This window comes from Mesoplodon bidens, assembly GCF_964165515.1.
Source record: "Mesoplodon bidens genome assembly, chromosome: 1".
In the NCBI taxonomy this organism is placed as follows: domain Eukaryota; kingdom Metazoa; phylum Chordata; class Mammalia; order Artiodactyla; family Ziphiidae; genus Mesoplodon; species Mesoplodon bidens.
The window spans coordinates 76,985,132-77,004,358 of NC_138176.1; the positions used below are offsets into that span (position 1 = coordinate 76,985,132).

Here is a 19,227-nt window from a genome sequence, read left to right on the forward strand (position 1 = left end):
ATTACTTTCATAATTTGAAGGCAATCTGAGGGAATTGATAGATACTGAAAAATGAATAGGTCTCCTATGGCTGGACTCCTGACTCATTGATAATTTTCTCTGTGCCTAGTGAAGGAATGATGAAATACTTCGATCCTCACGAAAAGATGCTATAAGCTTCGAGGCTTTGCTTATTTTATCACTAATAATCAGCAGAAACATAGTCTAAATTATAAGAAGAATAAGTTATATTCTGCGACAAAGTATATGGCCTTGCATTATAAATCACATCAGCCTGACACAAACAGACACAGTGAAAAATGCTCATGAATATTAGCAAAACTGACTCAGTTCTAATAGAAATCTGCTTTCATGTTCATATTTCATGCTGTGATTTTCTAACCTAAGATAAATTTAGTACTTAATCATCCTTGATTTTGATAATAAGAATCAAATTGTTTTTACCTGTTCATGGTTTCTTGTTGTTACAGATAATGAAATTATGAAAACAAGTGTCCTAGCAATGGTTTGTGTTTCTCTCTGATACTTTAACTTTGGGTTATTAAAGACATTATAGACCTAGAGTCTGTCATACAAAGTGAAGTAAGTCAGAAAGAGAAAAACAAATACCGTATGCTAACACATATATATGGAATCTAAAAAAAAAAAAAGGTTCTGATGAACCTGGGGCAGGACAGGAATAAAGACTCAGACGTAGAGAATGGACTTGAGGACATGGGGACGGGGAAGGGTAAGCTGTGACGAAGCGAGAGAGTGGCGTGGACGTATATACACTACCAAATGCAAAATAGATGGCTAGTGGGAAGCAGTCGCATAGCACAGGGAGATCAGCTCGGTGCTTTGTGACCACCTAGAGGGGTGGGACAGGGAGGGTGGGAGGGAGACGCAAGAGGGAGGAGATATGGGGATGTATGTATATGTATAGCTGATTCACTATGTTATAAAGCAGAAACTAACACACCATTGTAAAGCAATTCTACTCCAATAAAGATGTTAAAAAAAAAAGAGGACATTATAATAAGAAGAAGGGTACTGCAGGGTTGCCTACTGCAGTCAGCGCGTTAATTTCATTTGGACCTGATAGCAGCAATTCATTAAATGATTTGTGAACGCTTTAGCAGACTGCTTTCCTTTCTGTCATTAAATCCTGATGAATATATCACATTCCCCTAATAATGTTTCAAACACGAGTTGCTACAAAATGACAATTAAGTGGGATCTAACACTTAAATTTAAGGACCTTTAATCAAAAAGCAACATCTAAAATATCACCAGAGTTCCCATTAATCTGGATCATAACTTTGTTTTTGAATTCTATATTTAATAAAAGTGTGGTTTAATCAGATGTCCAACCCTTCCCTCCTTCCCTGCCCCAATGACCTCACCTTGTAGTTTTTTAATTCCATAATAACACATCTCTAAGGAGTGCTTCCCAGTCCAGCTTTTATTAGAAACACTTCACAGGCATCATTCCACACAGAGTGTTCTTAACATTGTGAGCACATTAATAAAGGAATGCGCTTCCTTCCTTGTTTGGAGGCAACGAAAGCTCCCCTCAGATGCAGGACCCGCTGGCTGCCCCGGGGATGCAGAGGATGTGAGAACTGGAAGTCTCCACACCCAAAGTCCTCCTCACAGATTCCCCGCTCTGGGGATTCTCAGAGGACCCCAAACCTCCTGAGCACAGAAGAGGTCCTCATTCATTCTCATTCATTCTGGTTTGGCTTTGAACCAACCCACACCCTATGGGGCAAGTCTTCTTCAGCCCAAGTTCTCCCAACAGCGGTGCTGTGAAATGTTTCATGAAAAAAGGGTTGTGAATGGGCAGAAGACCGAAATAGACATTTCTCCAAAGAAGATATACAGACTGCCAACAAACACATGAAAGGATGCTCAACATCACTAATCGTTAGAGAAATGCAAATCAAAACTACAGTGAGGTATCACCTCACACTGATCAGAATGGCCATCATCAGAGAATCTACAAACAATAAATGCTGAAGAGGATGTGGAAAAAAGGAAACCCTCTTGCATTGTTGGTGGGGATGTAAATTGATACAGCCACTATGGAGAACAGTATGGAGGTTCCTTAAAAAACTAAAAATAGAACTACCATACGACCCAGCAATCCCACTACTGGGCATATACCCTGAGAAAACCATAATTCAAAAAGAGTCATGTACCACAATGTTTATTGCAGCACAATTTACAATAGCCAGGACATGGAAGCAACCTAGGTGTACATCGACAGATGAATGGATAAAGAAGATGTGGCACATATATACAATGGAATATTAGCCATAAAAAGAAATGAAATTGAGTTATTTGTAGTGAAGTGGATGGACCTCAAGTCTGTCATAACAGAGTGAAGTAAGTCAGAAAGAGAAAAACAAATACCGTATGCTAACACATATATATGGAATCTAAAAAAAAAAAAAAAAAAACGGTTCTGATGAACCTGGGGCAGGACAGGAATAAAGACTCAGATGTAGAGAATGGACTTGAGGACACAGGGAGGAGGAAGGGGAAGCTGGGACAAAGTGAGAGAGTGGCATGGACATATATACACTACCAAATGCAAAATAGATAGCTAGTGGGAAGCAGCCGCATAGCACAGGGAAACCAGCTCGGTGCTTTGTGACCACCTAGAGTGGTGGGATAGGGAGAGTGGGAGGGAGACGCAAGAGGGAGGGGATATATGTATATGTATAGCTGATTCACTTTGTTATACAGCAGAAACTAACACACCATTGTAAAGCAATTATACTCCAATAAAGATGTTTAAAAAAAAAAAAACCCTAAAGAACTAGTGGAGCCTGGCCTGCCCTTGTGAAATGCTGGCTGATTGCTCTGGACCTTATAAGGCTGAGAGGCTTTGATATTGCAGCCTCCTGAGCTCCCAGTTCTCTTGTCACGTGCTTGGCATATTCCTTGAGACCCTAAGATCTATGAGAGGATTGGAGATGTGGCCTATTAATATCTAAACAATTTAAAAGTGGCTGGTAGACGTTGATAGTAAACGTCTATAACCAAGGACAGCTAGCATTAAAACAGCATCCAGGAAAGCCGGGAATAGCCTGATGGTCCTTTATGCTTCCTACACTCAGATCCTGCATTCTCTGGTAGGATCACTTCTAGAAGAATAGTTCTTCAGAGGTGCATGGAACTTAAAACTCTTTTTGTAAGTGGCCCAATGTAGTAGAAAGAACACAGACTTTGAAATCAGAGAACCATTTGAATCAAACCTGCCATTCACTAACTGTGTGAAAAATTACTTAACTCCTTTGAATCTCACTTTCCTCATCTATAGAATGGGAATATGCCATCAAAAATAAAATGAGTAAAAGTGCCTAGTACAATATCAGAAACATAAGGTGCATAACAAACACTAGTTACTTTCCCTGCTGTCTTTGAAAGTGACTCGCCAAAGCTCCTATAACCAACTCAGGTAGAACTAGGACTAGACTTGAGACCTTCTGGGCCTTCATCCATGACTTCATCCATGATGCATGCTTCATCTAACGCCTCTCCCTTGCTGCCTCTTCCCCCCATGGGGACTGGTATCAGTCCTCTGTGTATTCATTCCTTTACCTCCTTTTGGAACAAAGTAGGGACATGGATATACATACAGAGAGTAGATCCAGGGCCAAGGTGAAGAAATTCCTAACAAGTGAGCAACACAAAATTTCTAATAGAATATTTTTAAAGTTTATGCTCTTACAAAGAATAATAAATATAGTTCTACCCAAGATCCTGAGAGTTTTGGAAGCATGTGTTCCCAGTAGATGGCAGCATTGTTTCATTTACTTTCATCTAAAGGTTCGCAGCCTGTGTTGCCCGCTGGTAATTCCAGTAACAATTTCACTAATGAAACAGCAGGATGTTGGTGAATGCCCCTTTTCCTCCATTTAGTTTTTCTCCCTTGAAGAAGTAGGCAAATGCTTGTGTGTCACCACCGAGTCCTTTTGAGTCTGTGATTTTAAAAAAGAAGGAAAAATGATTTCCTCTGCAGACTAGTCTATGCTTCCAGTTCAGAGACTACTCAACATTCTTTTACAACCTGGTCTCAAGTGAAAGACTCTGCTTTGAATTCTTCCTCCCTTTGACCTATACTCATTGCAGTCTGGCTGAACATTTGTTCAAAAACTCCCTTGGCTCTCCGGGCAGGGTTGCTTTATGTTGGTCTTAGAGGAAGCTTCACAGGATTTTAGCCTAACAGAAATTGATCTTTAATCAATGTTCTGCAGTGCCTTATAGAGGCGGTATGCAAATAATCCCCCATTAATCCCAGGGCCAACAGAACAATGGGGGAAGTCTGTGTTGCATTAACTTGTAAATTAGAGTGCTTTCAACTGACCCCTGATGGATTTTCCATATGTCCAAAGAGCTGAAGCTGAAATGCAGAGGTTGAGAGACGGCTGGATATTGAGTGCAAAAATATAAGCGCTTTCGGCCTTGACTCACTGCTGACCTCTGTTTGTATGTTGTCACAGCTGTGTCGTTGGCTACGTCGGGGAGCGATGTCAGCACCGAGACTTGAAGTGGTGGGAACTGCGCCATGCCGGCCACGGGCGGCAGCGGAGCATCACCGCGGTGGCTGCCTGCGCGGTGGTGCTGCTTTTACTACTGCTCCTGGGGCTGTGCGGGGCTCAGAAATACAGGTGACTTTGCTTCCATTGGAACTTTCAACCTCCTTCTAGCTCCTCCCAGGGGCTTCTTGAGATGAGCTGCTTCTACACACTTATTTCATTTAAAAACTGGAGTAACAGTAAAAGAAAACAAAAAATGGTCCAGGATTTCATTGCTCTAAAACATCAGTGGATTTATTGTTCCATTCCAGTCTTTGTCCATAAACCTATGTAGTTTACTGGGTTGTTATTTAACCTCACACGTTTTTATATTCCACTTTTTTTCTTTTAGCATCATGTGCTTCCTCTCACACCATCCCCAGCCTGTATAACTATAATTTTTCATGGGTGCCATCCATTGAGTTGATTTCCCACAAAGTATTAACTTCTGTTCAAGAAACTCAGTTATCTTCCCTAACTTGGAAGGAAGTTTCTGGTCCTTGGAGTTTATGTTTTTAATCATTTCAAGTTAAAAGTTTAGAACTGTGGAACGATAATATTTACACATCTATTAAAAAAAAACCCACTACATTAGGGTGAAGGAATGGGCATCACACTGTTTGCTCATTTTCCACTTTCTTAAAAAGTAAGACAGCATCCTCCACTATCCTCAATACAGAAAAGCATTTTATGCACCGTTGTAGTTTGTCTGGCATATATGACTTAATAAATGCTGTTTGTTATTTTTATGATTTTCCATGAACTGTAATCTTCCCCAGGGAGTCACACGTTCCAAATCCTTTTCTATCTTGAGACACAGGATTCTCAGGCAAAAACTTGAAATTCTAATTCAGTGGTTCATCAGTAACCATTGTACTTTTTAGCCTGGTGTTCAATCAATATCTTGGATATTTGTAGGAAGAATATTGAATAATCACCGTTTCATCCCATTGGACAGAATGCCAAAAGGAAAGTAGATGATTGGCAAATAATGTAGAGAAAAATGGAAGGAAGAAACAAGTCCAAGTGTACTGTAATTATTAGGTATTTTTTCTTCTTATTCTATGGACTATGACATAGTAAGTAATATGCTGCTAAGTTCAAATTAAAATTGCCAGTTTAAATATTGACACGTCACTAATGTACAGCAATAAATACAGATCTATAATTGGGTTTATCAGTTAGGTGTGTTTAGCAATTTTCTTTAAAGAGTTAAAATCAGTTATTCCTCCCTTTGTGTCAGTCTGACCTGTTTTGTCTAGATTGACTGTCCGACACTATTTGTCTTGTGTATCTCTGAAAAGATTGTTTGTGGAACTAAATAATTTTAAAAGTATTGTAATATTATTACTTCATAAAACTTGTTTGGGGACTTCCCTGGTGGTCCAGTGGCTAAGACTTCGCCTTCCAATGCAGGGGATGCGGGTTTGATCCCTGGTCAGGGAGCTAAGATCCCACATGCCTTGCGGCCAAAAAACCAAAACATAAAACAGAAACAATATTGTAACAAATTCAATAAAAAAGACTTTAAAAATAAAACGATTTCTTGGAAGGTAAAAAATAAAAATAAAACTATTTCTTGGAAGGACTGCTTTGTAAAAAAATCAACAGGAAGTATTATGTCACAAACTATAACTTGCGACTTTGGAACTGTTTATATTAACCACTTCAATTTTTTTCCTTGATGCTTTTGATTAAAAATAATAACCCACACTATTTCCTGATGGGGTTCCATCTGTCTCATGGAATTCACAGCTCCTGGGATGGGGCTTCCACAGCAGCCCCTACCTTCCTTATTGTCCTTCCTCCAATGGTCAGACAGGCCTGTTTGACTGAGGGTTACACTCCTAGAGGGAATTAAGATGCCATCTGCTCCGGGATAGCAGCATTATTTTGGAATCTTGAGGCTGGCTGGTGGTCTTCCCCACCACCTTTCCTTCATTGGTTTCCCTTAAATGGCTGCTCAGTATGTGATGTACCTGTCTCTCTCCCTCTCAAGGCTATGCCTTGAGGACAGGGATCCCACTTTCACGTTAGATCTCCCTCCCTTTCACCCCCTCCCCCAGGGCATGACACCATGCCTTGCATAAACCTGGAAGGAGCCTAGGCTTTGCATCCGTCGACTGAAAAAAAAAAAAAAAAAAAAGCACAACGTGAGAGTTATGAGTTAAGTTTTATTTGGGGCAAAATGAGGACTATAGCCCAGAAGACAGCATTTCAGATGGCTCTGAGAAACTGCTCCAAAGAGGAAGGGGGCAAGGTCGGTATATATGTGACTTTGGTGAAGGGGGAGTACAGGCAATCAAGCACATATTTTTTGCGGAAGGTTGCTGCTAGTCTCGTGAAGGTTACTGCTACTCATGAGGAGGTGACGTCACCATGAAGGATCTTAGTGCTTTGCTAGATACAAGGAGATGCAAGAATTGGGCTCATAAAATCTTTTCCTGAGAATATCTAATTATCTAAAGACCTGTTCTGCCAGTTTTTCGCAGAGCACAGAGTGCCTCATTCCTGATCTCCGCACTGAACTCCTTTCAGTGGGTGTTGAAGGTCAGCAGCTGCTGCAGCTCGTGATATAATCCTTGTAGAGGTAGATGGCAGGTGCCAATATGTAGTTGGCACAGCATTGTGACCCAGCTCCTGGGCTGCCCTTGGTAGCTGTGTGCCTTGGGTTCATCACTACTATCTTCCAGTCCCACTGGCTTCACTTGTAAAATGAAGCTAAGATAGTGTGTGTCACACAATTGCTGTGGTACTATTTCCATGGGCGCCCCCTCCCCACAAATTCTAAGTCCGTTTAGGTAGAGATTTTGTTGTGTTGTTTTTCCATTCCTATGTCTCCAGGACTAGGACAGGGCCTAGGATATAGTTAGTACTCAATCAATATGTCCATGAATAAATGAATGAATGAATGCATGGCTTCCCGCCCACCCCACGCCCTCCTACCCCTTGTCACGGCACCTTGGAAAGAGTGAAGCATCATCTGGAAAGTAATGCAGATAAGGATGCCTTAAAACACAAAATTAGTCTCCTAGTTTCCTTAATACTTCTTCTCTCCCATGCATTTTAAGTACCTAAATTTCAGTAGCAAAAGTAGTTGTCCTTGACCATCACTGAGTAGGCTACTGTTTTATTTTGTTTTGAGATTGTCTGATATTTTGGCTCTATGGCAGGACTCAGAAGCTGCTATCGAAAAATCCAAAGAATCCTTATGAAGAGTCGAGCAGAGATGTGAGCAGTATCAGGCCTTCAGATGACGAGGCTGGGATGTCCTCTTGCCCCCAACCTTGGGTAATGTGACCACAGTACATGAAGCAAGAAATTAACTACATGAAGCAAGAAATGTAAAGCAGTAAAGCTTTACGTTAATCCCAGTTCATTTTTTTTTCTCATTCTTCACTGAGTTCAGAGAGACTGGAATCTATTATAGCTTCCAGCTGGTGTTAATGTTACCTAACACCACAGCAAGTGGGAGGTCTTGGGTGGGCAGTGAGGGTGGGGGAACTGTGTCCTAAATTAAAGTAATCAGATAAGCTAAACTAGTGCCATAATATAATGCAAGAGACATTTATGGGATCTTTTTTCTAGCATGTACTTTCTTGCTATAACTTGGCTTTTTATGTGTTTGTGAAAAGTCTTTCCCCATTTTTAGATGATCCCTTTCAGATGGACGTCTTAAAAACCCAAGATTATGCTCCTAATTTTGTTAAAATTTCTTTTCTCACACACATTTTAAGTCCTTAAACTTCAGCAGCAAAACATTTGCCAGATTTAGCAAATAAAAATACAGGACACCTAGTTAAATTCATGCTAATACTGAAAGTTCAATTTTAAATTCAAATTTTACTGGGTATCCTGTATTTTATCTGGCAACCCTGTATATTTTCCAAAAAGCATAGTAATTGCGAAGTTCAAAATGCTTCATAGATCATCCACTTCAGCAATTGATCTTAGAACACTAGAGGGCAGACTTGGGACAGGCTCTCTTGAAATTGCTGGAATTTCCATTTTCAGAATCCCGTCAGAGATAACTTGACTGGTTCAGTGTGTGTTGTTGGTATCACTTGTGGTATATGTTGTGGAAGAGGCTGGACTATATGGCAGGTCCGTGGGGAATTGAAACCTGTGGGCATGTAGGGAAAAGTTTATTAGGGAGAGGTTGTCAAGGGGCAAAGGCATCATTTGGGGTCCTTCCCACATCACTTCTCCCACTCTCCAGCCTCTACTTCATGTACATTTCAGAGAACAGCTTTCCTGTGGCTATGCTTTTGACTAACAAGTGACCATCTGTTTCTGCCTGTTGTACGCATTCAGTGTATACTTATTTTTTGGTGGAACTTGAGTACAGAAATACAATAAGAAATGTGAATTCTGGCTTTACTCTTCTAACCAGTTGGCTAATTTTCAGCAAGTCACTGAACCCCTGTTTCTTCATCAGGACTCCAAGGAGTTTGGATTACATGAGCTCTAAGATCCCTCCTGTCTCTGGAGGTTCCCTAAGTGTGTGGTTCTGGGTGGGCTTAGTTACAGAATGTCCTCAGTTCTTTGAACCTTCATGACTTGTGGACTCTAATTTTCCAGATCTCACTGTCAGCCTGTATGTTACTTCCTTCAGGTTTTGGGTAGCAAGTTTAGTTCATCTTATTTAAATCATGGGAGAGAAGGAGAAACACAATCTGTATCTTATTTCTTTAAAAATCAAAAACACTTGCTGCTGTCATGAGCAGCATGTTGTCTCAGGGCTGTGGTAAGAGGTTCAGTCTCCCAGCCATCAGAACTGTCGTTGACACCAACTGCTGCTGCAGATATCAGTGTGAGTGGGAGAGAGCTGAGCACCCAAACTAGGAGGAGAAGCAGCAGAAACAAATTTGGTTCCATCAGCTGCCTTCCCCAACCCAGGCCAGAATCCTGGAACCTATGTTCTTCTGGCAGAGAGTCATGTGGTTGGAAAACTGGCAGTGCAGTGGACTGGATTTTAACTTGAGCCAGAAAAATGGTCATGTGCCCTTAAACAGTGGGTCATGTATTAGTTTTGCAATGAGTTACTGCGGGAGACCATCAATGAGGAGGAGGTGGAGAAGGGTGATTAGTGTTGTGGAAAATAAGAAAATGAAAACGTATTCAGAGGATCCACCATTCTCTCACCAACATTTCTCTCCCTAATCGACTCTACTCATTTTAATTCCTATACTTTTCTCAAGGAGAAATATGACCAAGGAGATTTTTTTCTATTCTCTCTTCCTCGTTGTATTTCTGAGCTATGGGCTCATTATGTGGAGGGTACATTTCTGAACCAGTAGAGCATTGGTTCAGAACCTTGGGGCAGTCTCTCTGCTGGGTTACTGATTGGCAAGGAAGGACTTCACCAAACTGCATCCTTCATCCTGGGGCATGGGGTCACTTCTTTTCTCTCCTTTTATCTTTGATCTACTTTAATCTCTAATCTATCTGGTGTGAATGTGAGCCAGTGAACTCTGGTTAGCCTGCATTGCAAGTGCCCAATCGAATGTGGACAGTACAAACAATGACAAAAATAATCATTTTTTTGACCAAAGAGAAATAATGTTGTTTTCTGAGACTGCCTTTTAGAATTCTGGTTCCCAAGCTGTTCAAGCATGAAAAGACATTTCATGGATCCCTGCAAAATAGTAGTTGCATTATTAGTTCTTATTACCCACTAATGAGCCCAGATTATTCAGAACTTGATAGCATGTTTAAGTGAATTTTCCTAATTAAGCACACACACACATTTGAAAAGTTGGAGCACATACATGTGCGAGATATTATTCGTCTGGCCTGTGGGCAATGCTTAGAACACTTGTGGATTCATGTATGGGTAGTGCTAGTTGCTTTAACAGAGAGTAACAGAAGCTTTCTAACTGAAAACTGAATCTTTAGTTAGCCAGAGAGACAAATTTGACAGGGCCTTTCTTTTGGCTTTTACCTTCTATAGGTGGATATGAAGCCATAGATTTTATTTAATGTATGTTGAGATAATTTATGGATTTTAACAATGTCCTCTCTCTCCCTTTTGTTTGCTGCAGTTTGTGGTTATAAAGGAACATCAAAACTTCTGCAATGGGAGTCAACCTGTAGCCCTCAAGGACGGCCTGGTGGCAGATGTTGGCCAGTTTTCTTCCCTGGAGCCTGGTGAATGATTATCTTTACCTGGATCTTGAATGTTTCCCTGAATGTGAAAAGTCTCATCTACACACAGAAACAGTGAATAGTGGAATTGTATAAGCTGTGTGAGCAGCTGGCTGTATTGGAATGTCATAGAACTTTAGAGAAATATGTTTAGACTAGATTCCTGTTTACCTGAGGTTACCATGTTCACTGAAAACTCTGGTCACATAGCAGTCTGCTAGGTCCCCTTAAGCAAGCACACAACGAGTCACTCCTTATTTTGATTTAGATTGGGTTTTGAGGTCATTCTTGGGGTTCGGGATCTATATTGGCAGCTGTAGGTATGGTTCCAGTGAAATTGCAAGTGGCTCCAAGAAAATGTGTTCCACGTTTTACAAGGAAGGATTCTTGTGAATTTAAGTTGATCTGGGGGTTCTCCTAGGGATTTGCGAGTATTTAAGTCTTATCAGGAGCTAGCCCTCAACCAGATGCCTGGCCGTCTATGAAATCCAGCCAGACCCCTGCGAGAGGGGCTGTAAAATCAACCCACATTTTCAGGCTGTTCTGGAACTCAATCTGCTTCCAGTAGAAATGGAGTTATGTATGATTCGACATAATACTTTTGTCAAGAGTTGTATTAAGGTAAATTTCTTGGGCTTGGGTCTCAGATATCATAGTTGTATTTCCTAACTCAGAGGATGAGGTTGAATATGCTTTTTGTATCATAAACCTTCAGAAAGGTTCAGAGAAACTTTGAGCCAACAAAACCAGTTCCTCTGCTAATGAGAGGTGCTTCAGCCCCACTTATATTCTCTGATATTTGCCCTTCATAAATATGCTTATTACCATTCTCTTCTCAGACTTCCTCGTAGAGAGAACATAGGCTTCTTGTTTTGAAAAACTCACTCCAAATCCCCCTCTCATACATGTGTTGCCACGTAACCCAAATTCAGTATAACTTTCTTTCCTAATTTGAGGAAGGCTCTGGATATTAAGGTATGCTTCAGAATTGAATATTAAAACTACAATAAATATTATATATGTATATATATATCATTACAAGTGTTATTAATCGGGATAATGAAAACATTTAGCATTTTCAAATGTTGTTTGGGTTTTTGTTGTTATTAGTAGCATTTTTGAATGTAATGGAATATCTTGTTTTACATAGTACTTTTTCTTGAGGAGCTAAAAGCAAATAATTCTTCGTTATGAAGATAATCCCCTTTAGAGGTATATATAATGTAATTTTGTAAGATATTCAGTAGCACAATTAAAAGAGTATGGTTAAACTCAGACAAGAACTAAGGACTCAGTTAGCTGAATACTCAGGAATAAATTAGAATCTCTCTCTTTTTACTCATTCTATTGCAAACAGTTTGACCCGTTCTCTATGAGCTACTCATAATACCTGTCTCCCAATATGAGTGATCATATCCGCAGTCATGTCCAGCCATCTCATAAATGCCTGTTGTGAAAGTGCGTGTGGAGATTGGAAGTGGGGAGGTAGAGTGGGAAATGAGATAAAAGATCAAGATTGGCTCTGAGCCAATTCTTTCTCTACCCTGGAAAACCCATTAAGCCACAGGCTATACTAGTGGTGCCTCCATAGAACCATATTCATTGACCTCAGCCAACATCAACTGGTACAAGTTAAGTGCAGAGTACCAAGCTAAGGGATAGGAATGCAAGTGCATTTAAAACCCGAGGTCTGTTCTCAAGTCATTTATGGGCCAAATGGGGACAGAGGAGGTACACAGAGAAAGCTAAGTAGCAATGTCAGGTAGCACAGTCCTTTGAATCATCTTACTAACCAAAACTATTTTAATTTTTTAAAAATTTGGTCCAGAATGGTTTGAAAATGGGTTCATTTGTGTCTCATATTTCAGGCCTACTCTCCAGCCACTACTATTAGGGTCTGTCTTGCTGGACATTGTGAGTGATATGAATACTGAAATGTCTTTTTTCTCTTGTATAGGGTCATTGCAACCAACATCATGGAGAAAGGAGCCCCAGATGTATATGGGCACAGAACAAGGATGCTGTGTTTCATCATCCAGTGATAAAGGCTCTAGTCACCAGGGAATGAAGTGTAGCTTTCATCTCCCCTCCTATGGGGCATGGCCCATTGCTGGGGGAGTTGAGAAGTCCCATTCTCTCCCATCAGCTTATCCATTATGGCAACAAAGAGCTCCGGATCCACCACACCAAATGACGCTGACTCAGTGAAAGCTGGAATTAAAAGTAAGATCAAGAGGAACAAACTGTTATTGATGGATAGTCATACTTCATTTCAAAAGGTAGAGGAAAAAATACAGATTTTCATTCTACAATCTCTACAACTAATCACCTACTCAGCGTCGGAGACAAATACGTATTGTGCTTTTGCTTCTTCCTTCAAGCAGTCTCACTGCGGTTTTTCAAGTAAAAGTAACCTGAAGAATCACTGGGTAACTCATTAGAAACCAAAATGGGAAAAGTAGTGCTTTGTAAACTGTGTTGTCTTCAATATTCAATACAGACAGATTTTTTTTTTCCTGCAGCCCCAGAAGATATTTGGGGTTAAAACAATCAATCATACAGGTTGGGTCAGTTATAAAGTAATTTCTCTTATCTGGATAGAACATTTAGCTCAATTTTATGAAATGGTTAGAATATTAAAATTATTGTTATTGATATAATACATCGGTAGGCATTTAACTTATCATTGGTGTGGTCCATGCTGGTAATTTTGAAGAATGAATTTTGATAAATTAATGAAAAATGTACTAACTTAGAACCTGATTTCTTCCAAATTGGATGGCTTATTTTTCCTTTAAAAATCTTTGAATGAAAGCATTTAATTTTTAAAACATTACCCAAGAGACTTCTGTGTTTCTGACATTACTATTCTTTCCCCCACATAATTTTTTCTCTAATGAAAATGGTAAATTCTCCCTTTGTATGTTTGAACAGAATTTTTACTTATTTTCAACATATGAGATTGTAAGCAAATTGCCTGATTTATTTTAATTTTGGACAGCAATCAATTTCTTCTAATTATTTAAATAAAATCAGCATTAAACATAAACATTTTATTGTACACCTGGTTAAGTAATAAATTATAGTTTAAGGGGATGTTAGAGTTGAAGCAAAGTGATTTTCTAAGCTTGCTATTGTTACTTTACAAAAAAATCATATTTGAAATCTTTCTAACGTTATAAAGTAAAATTTCACAAAGTGTTCCAATTAAATATCATTCTTGCAGCCAAGACATTGTTACTACAAATTACACAACCTAATACTGTAATTGTGGATTGTTTGGGGCTTTGAATTATTCAGTTTATGCATTAACTAGTCCTTTTGCTTATCTTTTCTTTCCTTTCTCTTGAACTCCTTGGACTTTGGTTACACCAGAAGTCAGCATGAAAAGGAGTTGAAGCCCATTTCAAGTAGATACTTCTTAGAAGTTTTGGTAAAGATTTTATGGTGGAGTTAATTCAGATTTTTTTGTATTCAGTTTTGCTTTAATTGATAGTTGATAACCTGGAGGATCAGAAGATCTGTCTTTTATTTCTAATGAGTGAACTGACCTCAGAAAAAATGTAGTCATAATTCTCCCAATGATGGGAAAATTATATTTGTGTGAATATTTTTTCTTCTTCCCAAAGTGAACATTTTGGAAGCTTTATGTGTTTAGATTACATTTTTGTATTTTAGCACCTCTTTTAGGATTCCAGCGATAACATAAGACCACAATAGCCCATAACATAGCATTATCTTTGAACCGTTATCTTCAAGCTGTGCAGTGAATCTGATACCTCATAAACTAGGACCCTGTGTCCTTGATCAGGATCTAACACTGTCTCCCTGGTCAAAGTAGAGAGAAAACACACTTTGTTTCCTTAGCAAGTCACCCTGAAAGAGTATTTTCCTTTGCTGAGCCTCCCATGTCTCTACCAGAAATATCCTCCTTTAAGAATCTATTTTTTTAAAAGAGCATTTTCATCTAAGATACTCAGTTTGGAAAACATGCAAATCAAATATTTTTATTTCCTAAATCTCATGGTCTCATTGTGCACAATGCCTGATTGTGATCCTATTTGACTAAATGTCACCTGCTACATAACATGAGCATTCTGCCCTCTTTTCTAGCACCTAATAGAAGGCTTAGCATACTCTATTCTTTTGAAACCGTATGGTTCCAGTTCCACCTATTAACCTTGATTTCCAACTGATATCCTCTTCATGTGAATAAATGATTATCATGTGATCACTGAAAATGTGTTAAAAACACTAAATAAATTATTTAAAGACATACAAACAAACCAACAAAAAGGCTGGGAGAAAGGGAAAATATCTAGGTAATTTAAGCAGCTGTGACAGGCAAGATTTTGTTGTTGTTGTTAACTTTTTCTTTCTTCTTTTTTTTAAATCCTTAAATGAGAAACACTCTCTGCATTGTTTCATCCTGAGCTGTTTCACTCCAGACATGCCTGAAGCAGAGTTCTTTCCCGTTTGGAACTTGACAGGGTTTCTGTCGCTAGTAGTATATGCTTACAACAACGTAGCTCAGTAGGAAAATAATGTGATGGACGTGGATCCTTAGTTAATCACTCACTTATCTGAACCAGAGACTGTAGGAAGCACATAAATTACCAAACAGGAAAATTTCCTAGTTGGTGGTCATTTCCTATTTTTTCTCCTCTACAGTGAATATTTGACCCTCTAACATAGTTCACTTTCCATTTCTGGTGGGCCAGAAGGAAAATTATGATGTGCCTTACTCAACAATTAAGCCTTCAGAGTGCGTTCTAAACTAAGAGTTGTCAATCCCAGATTAATGCCTGAATTATTTGGATTCTTATTTTTTATTTGTACCACTCACCTGCCAAAATAATAAAGTATAGTAAAACTGTATTATCCAGAATTTTAGGGAGTCATTTGGACAGTGAGGCAGGTGCTTGCACCATGGTTTCTTTAGCTCTAAAATGAGACATCTTTTGTATGAAACAACTTAAAGTAACAGCAACACCAACACAAACTAAGGTTTTATTTCTACCACTGAGGTATTGAGGTAATCAAGGCCTTACTGCTTTAAAAACCAAATATTCTTTTTTTAAAAAAATCAATTTAAGATAACACTCTTTCTACCACTCTATGAAACACCCTGCACATAATTACACATTTTCTTGATGATGTAAGAACTTCATTACACACCAGGCATAGTATAATGTTACAGTTTTGTGACGGTCAGAGCTTCTTTGCTGCTTACAGAGATCCTTAGAACTTGAGTCCAAATACTTTAACCTGTTTTTTTTTATTACTTTTATGAACTTTTAAGCTGTCAGCTCTCATGGCTCTATCAATTACCTTCCATAGATGCTCCTTATCACCTTTCTTGTTGCTTCTGTTTTGTAAGCTTGGTGTTCAGATTACCAAGCAAGTTAACACTATAAGTAAAGTAAGAGTACATGTATAGTACAGAAGGAGAGATTAAGTACATTTCCTGTGTAAAGTACTTGAGTTTTAGCCCTTAAACTTTTTTTAATAGAGATTTATTTATTTTTATTTATTTATTTTTGGCTGTGTTGCTGTGTGTGGGCTTTCTCTAGTTGTGGCAAGCGGGCTTCTCATTGCAGTGGCTTCTCTTGTTGCAGAGCACGGGCTCTAGGCACGCGGGCTTCAGTACTTGTGGTGTGCAGGCTTCAGTAGTTGCAGCGCACGGGCTCTAGGGCACGTGGGCTTCAGTAGTTGTGGCACGAGGGCTCAGTAGTTGTGGTGCATGGGCTTAGTTGCTACTCAGCATGTGAGATCTTCCCGGACCAGGGATCGAACCTGTGTCCCCTGCATTGGCAGGTGGATTCTTAACCACTGCGCCACCAGGGAAGTCGCAGCCCTTAAACTTTTGACATGTTGCATCCTTTTTTCCCTTACTCTTCTCAGCTGCATTCTCAGAGTTCAGATGCACCGATTCCAGATAGAGGAGGTGGTGTGGGTATATTTAATGACAATACAGAATGTAGTGGTTATGAAGATGGTCTCTGAAGTCAATAAAACTGAATTCAAATCCCATTGTGTCACTTAACTAGCTTTGTCACCTTGTTCAAACTACTTAATCTCTCTCAGCTTCAATTTCCTCATCTGTAGAATGGGGAGAAAAACACTACTGTTGTCAGAGGACTGTTGTGATTTTTACATGAAATAATGCATGTAGAGTACTCAGCATAATGCTTACTATAAAATTAAATGGTATTATTATAGTTATTATTTTGCCCTTTCCTGAGACCACTGTTTTAATAGCATTAATTTACATTATGGTGACTTTGTTTTTTCTGCTTCTAATCCAGGCAATTTACATATGAAGATGAGGCAAAGAGCAGAACCCTAAACCCCTGGGTCAAAATTTTAAGAGGCATTATGCACAAATATCAAGACAGACTAAATATTCAATTTCATTTTTACATTAAAATCACTACCTTAGATATATACATTGGGACATGTTGGTCATTTATTCATCAAGTTTTATGCATTGGATAAAGAAATTAATGAGAATATAAATTCATGACTATATTAGTATGAGACAACACTGTGCAGCTTATCTGTGCCTTGATAGAACTGGGAAAAACATTTTTTTGTTTTTATCTATTTTTTAAAGGCAGGAAGCTTATAAACGGAAGAGGTCCTTGAGAAACTATCATAAGGCTTCTACTGAAAAATCTCAGATGGTAATTAAATATCCCATGTGTTGTAAGAATAACCCTTTGTATATTATAGTGAGATATTTCTCTAACATTTGTTGGCAGCTGCTAAGCCAAGCAGAAATACACTGTAGAATGTCGACATTAGTTTTAAATACTTATTAATTTGTTAAAGCTGGAGACAGCGGCACAAAAGATGTAGGTGGTAGCTTCTAATGATCAGTAAGAAAATGTATAACTAGAGTTCTAGAACCACTTGATCTCTGTCAACAGCAACTTTCCAAATTTTTCACTATCATTACCTGCTTTTAGTATTTATACCTGTTGCCTCGATGATAAGGAAATACCATTTCCCCAACGAAATTAAAAGGAGAAATAGACAAATCCACAATTATAGTTGGAGACTTCAAGACTCCTCACTCAGTAACTGACAGAATTAGTACACAGAAAGTCAGTAAGGCTGTAGAAGACCGGAACAACTCTATCAACCAACTTGATCAACCTGACATTTACAGAACACTCTACCCAATAACAGTAGAATATAGCTTATTTTCAAGTGGTCATGGAACATTCACTGAGATAAACTATATTCTGGGCCACAAATTTCCTTAACAATTTTTTTAAAATATACAGTTAACCCTTAAATAACATGGAGATTAGGGGCACTGACCCCTCACACAGTCAAAAATCCACATACAACTTCACAGTCATTTCTCTGTATCCAAAGTTCTGTATCTGTAAATTCAATCAACCATGAATGATGTAGTAATATAGTATGCATTTATTGGAAAAAATCCTCATATAAGTGGGCCTGTGCAGCTCAAAACTGTTGTTCAAGGCTCAACTATATATCATACAAAGGATGTCCTATAAAAAATTAAACTTGAAATCAAAAGTAGAAAAATACCAGGAAAATCCCTAAATATTTAAAATTGAACAATACACTTATAAATCACCTATGGCCCAAACAGGAAGTTTCAAGGGAAATTAGAAAATATTTTGAACTAAATTAAACTGAAAACACACATAAAAATAAATAAATAAAAAATAAAAACTATGGTAATGACTGGGCTGTGATTGAGCTTTTAAACCATTTATACCCAAATCTCATTTAAGCTACCTAGTCCCATAGATGTGGGTATATATGATAGTTTGCACTGGGGTCAAAAAGCCTTTGTATCTGTGTTATTAAAATATTTTTCTCCGGAGTTCTATCATACATTTGCACTGTGCTTTTTATTTTATTTATTTATTTATTTATTCATTTATTTAATTATTTAGGTCTTTTTATTTTTTATTTAAGTGTATTTGCTTTACAATGTTGTGTTCGTTTCATCTGTAGCATGGTGCTTTGTAATTTAATAAGGATTTTTGTGTTCATTATCTTATTCAACCTCATTAATTCTCACACCCAAACTATAAAGTTAGTGGGGCAGATATTCTTGCCATTTTGCTTATTCTTAAAGATAGATTATGTCCAAAACTGAAGGAAAGTGAAGATGAATAATAAAATACATTACTAGAGATAAAAATTACTTCATAATGATAAAATGTTCAATTTGCCAGAAATATAATTCTAAAATCATGTACACTTAATACCCTGCCTCAAATATATAAAGCAAAAATGGACAACTTACAAGAAGTATTGAAGAAAACACTATCACAGTAGGAGATTTTACCATTCTACTTTTGGTAGTTAATAAACTTAGGAGACAAATTAGTAAGGATATAGAAGACTTTATAATTTTTCCAACTGGATATATATAGTACACATAGAAATTCATGAATGTTAGTATTTGCTAGTCCATAATGTATCTTCAGCAAGTTTAACAAGACCACATGAATGTGGTGGT

The 19,227-nt window shown here is 38.3% G+C and overlaps 1 protein-coding gene across 1 annotated transcript in view; it reads left to right on the forward strand.

Moving 5' to 3' along the window:
* EGF (epidermal growth factor) overlaps positions 1-13,708 on the forward strand; it is a 92,909-nt gene extending 79,201 nt beyond the window's left edge. The window contains exons 21-24 of the mRNA XM_081225522.1: positions 4,494-4,661; positions 7,742-7,859; positions 10,613-10,718; positions 12,673-13,708. Of these exons, the coding sequence (XP_081081648.1) occupies positions 4,494-4,661; positions 7,742-7,859; positions 10,613-10,718; positions 12,673-12,923 (643 nt within the window). The 3' untranslated portion in view covers positions 12,924-13,708. The remainder of the gene's footprint in view (positions 1-4,493; positions 4,662-7,741; positions 7,860-10,612; positions 10,719-12,672) is intronic.
* Positions 13,709-19,227: the final 5,519 nt, after the last annotated feature.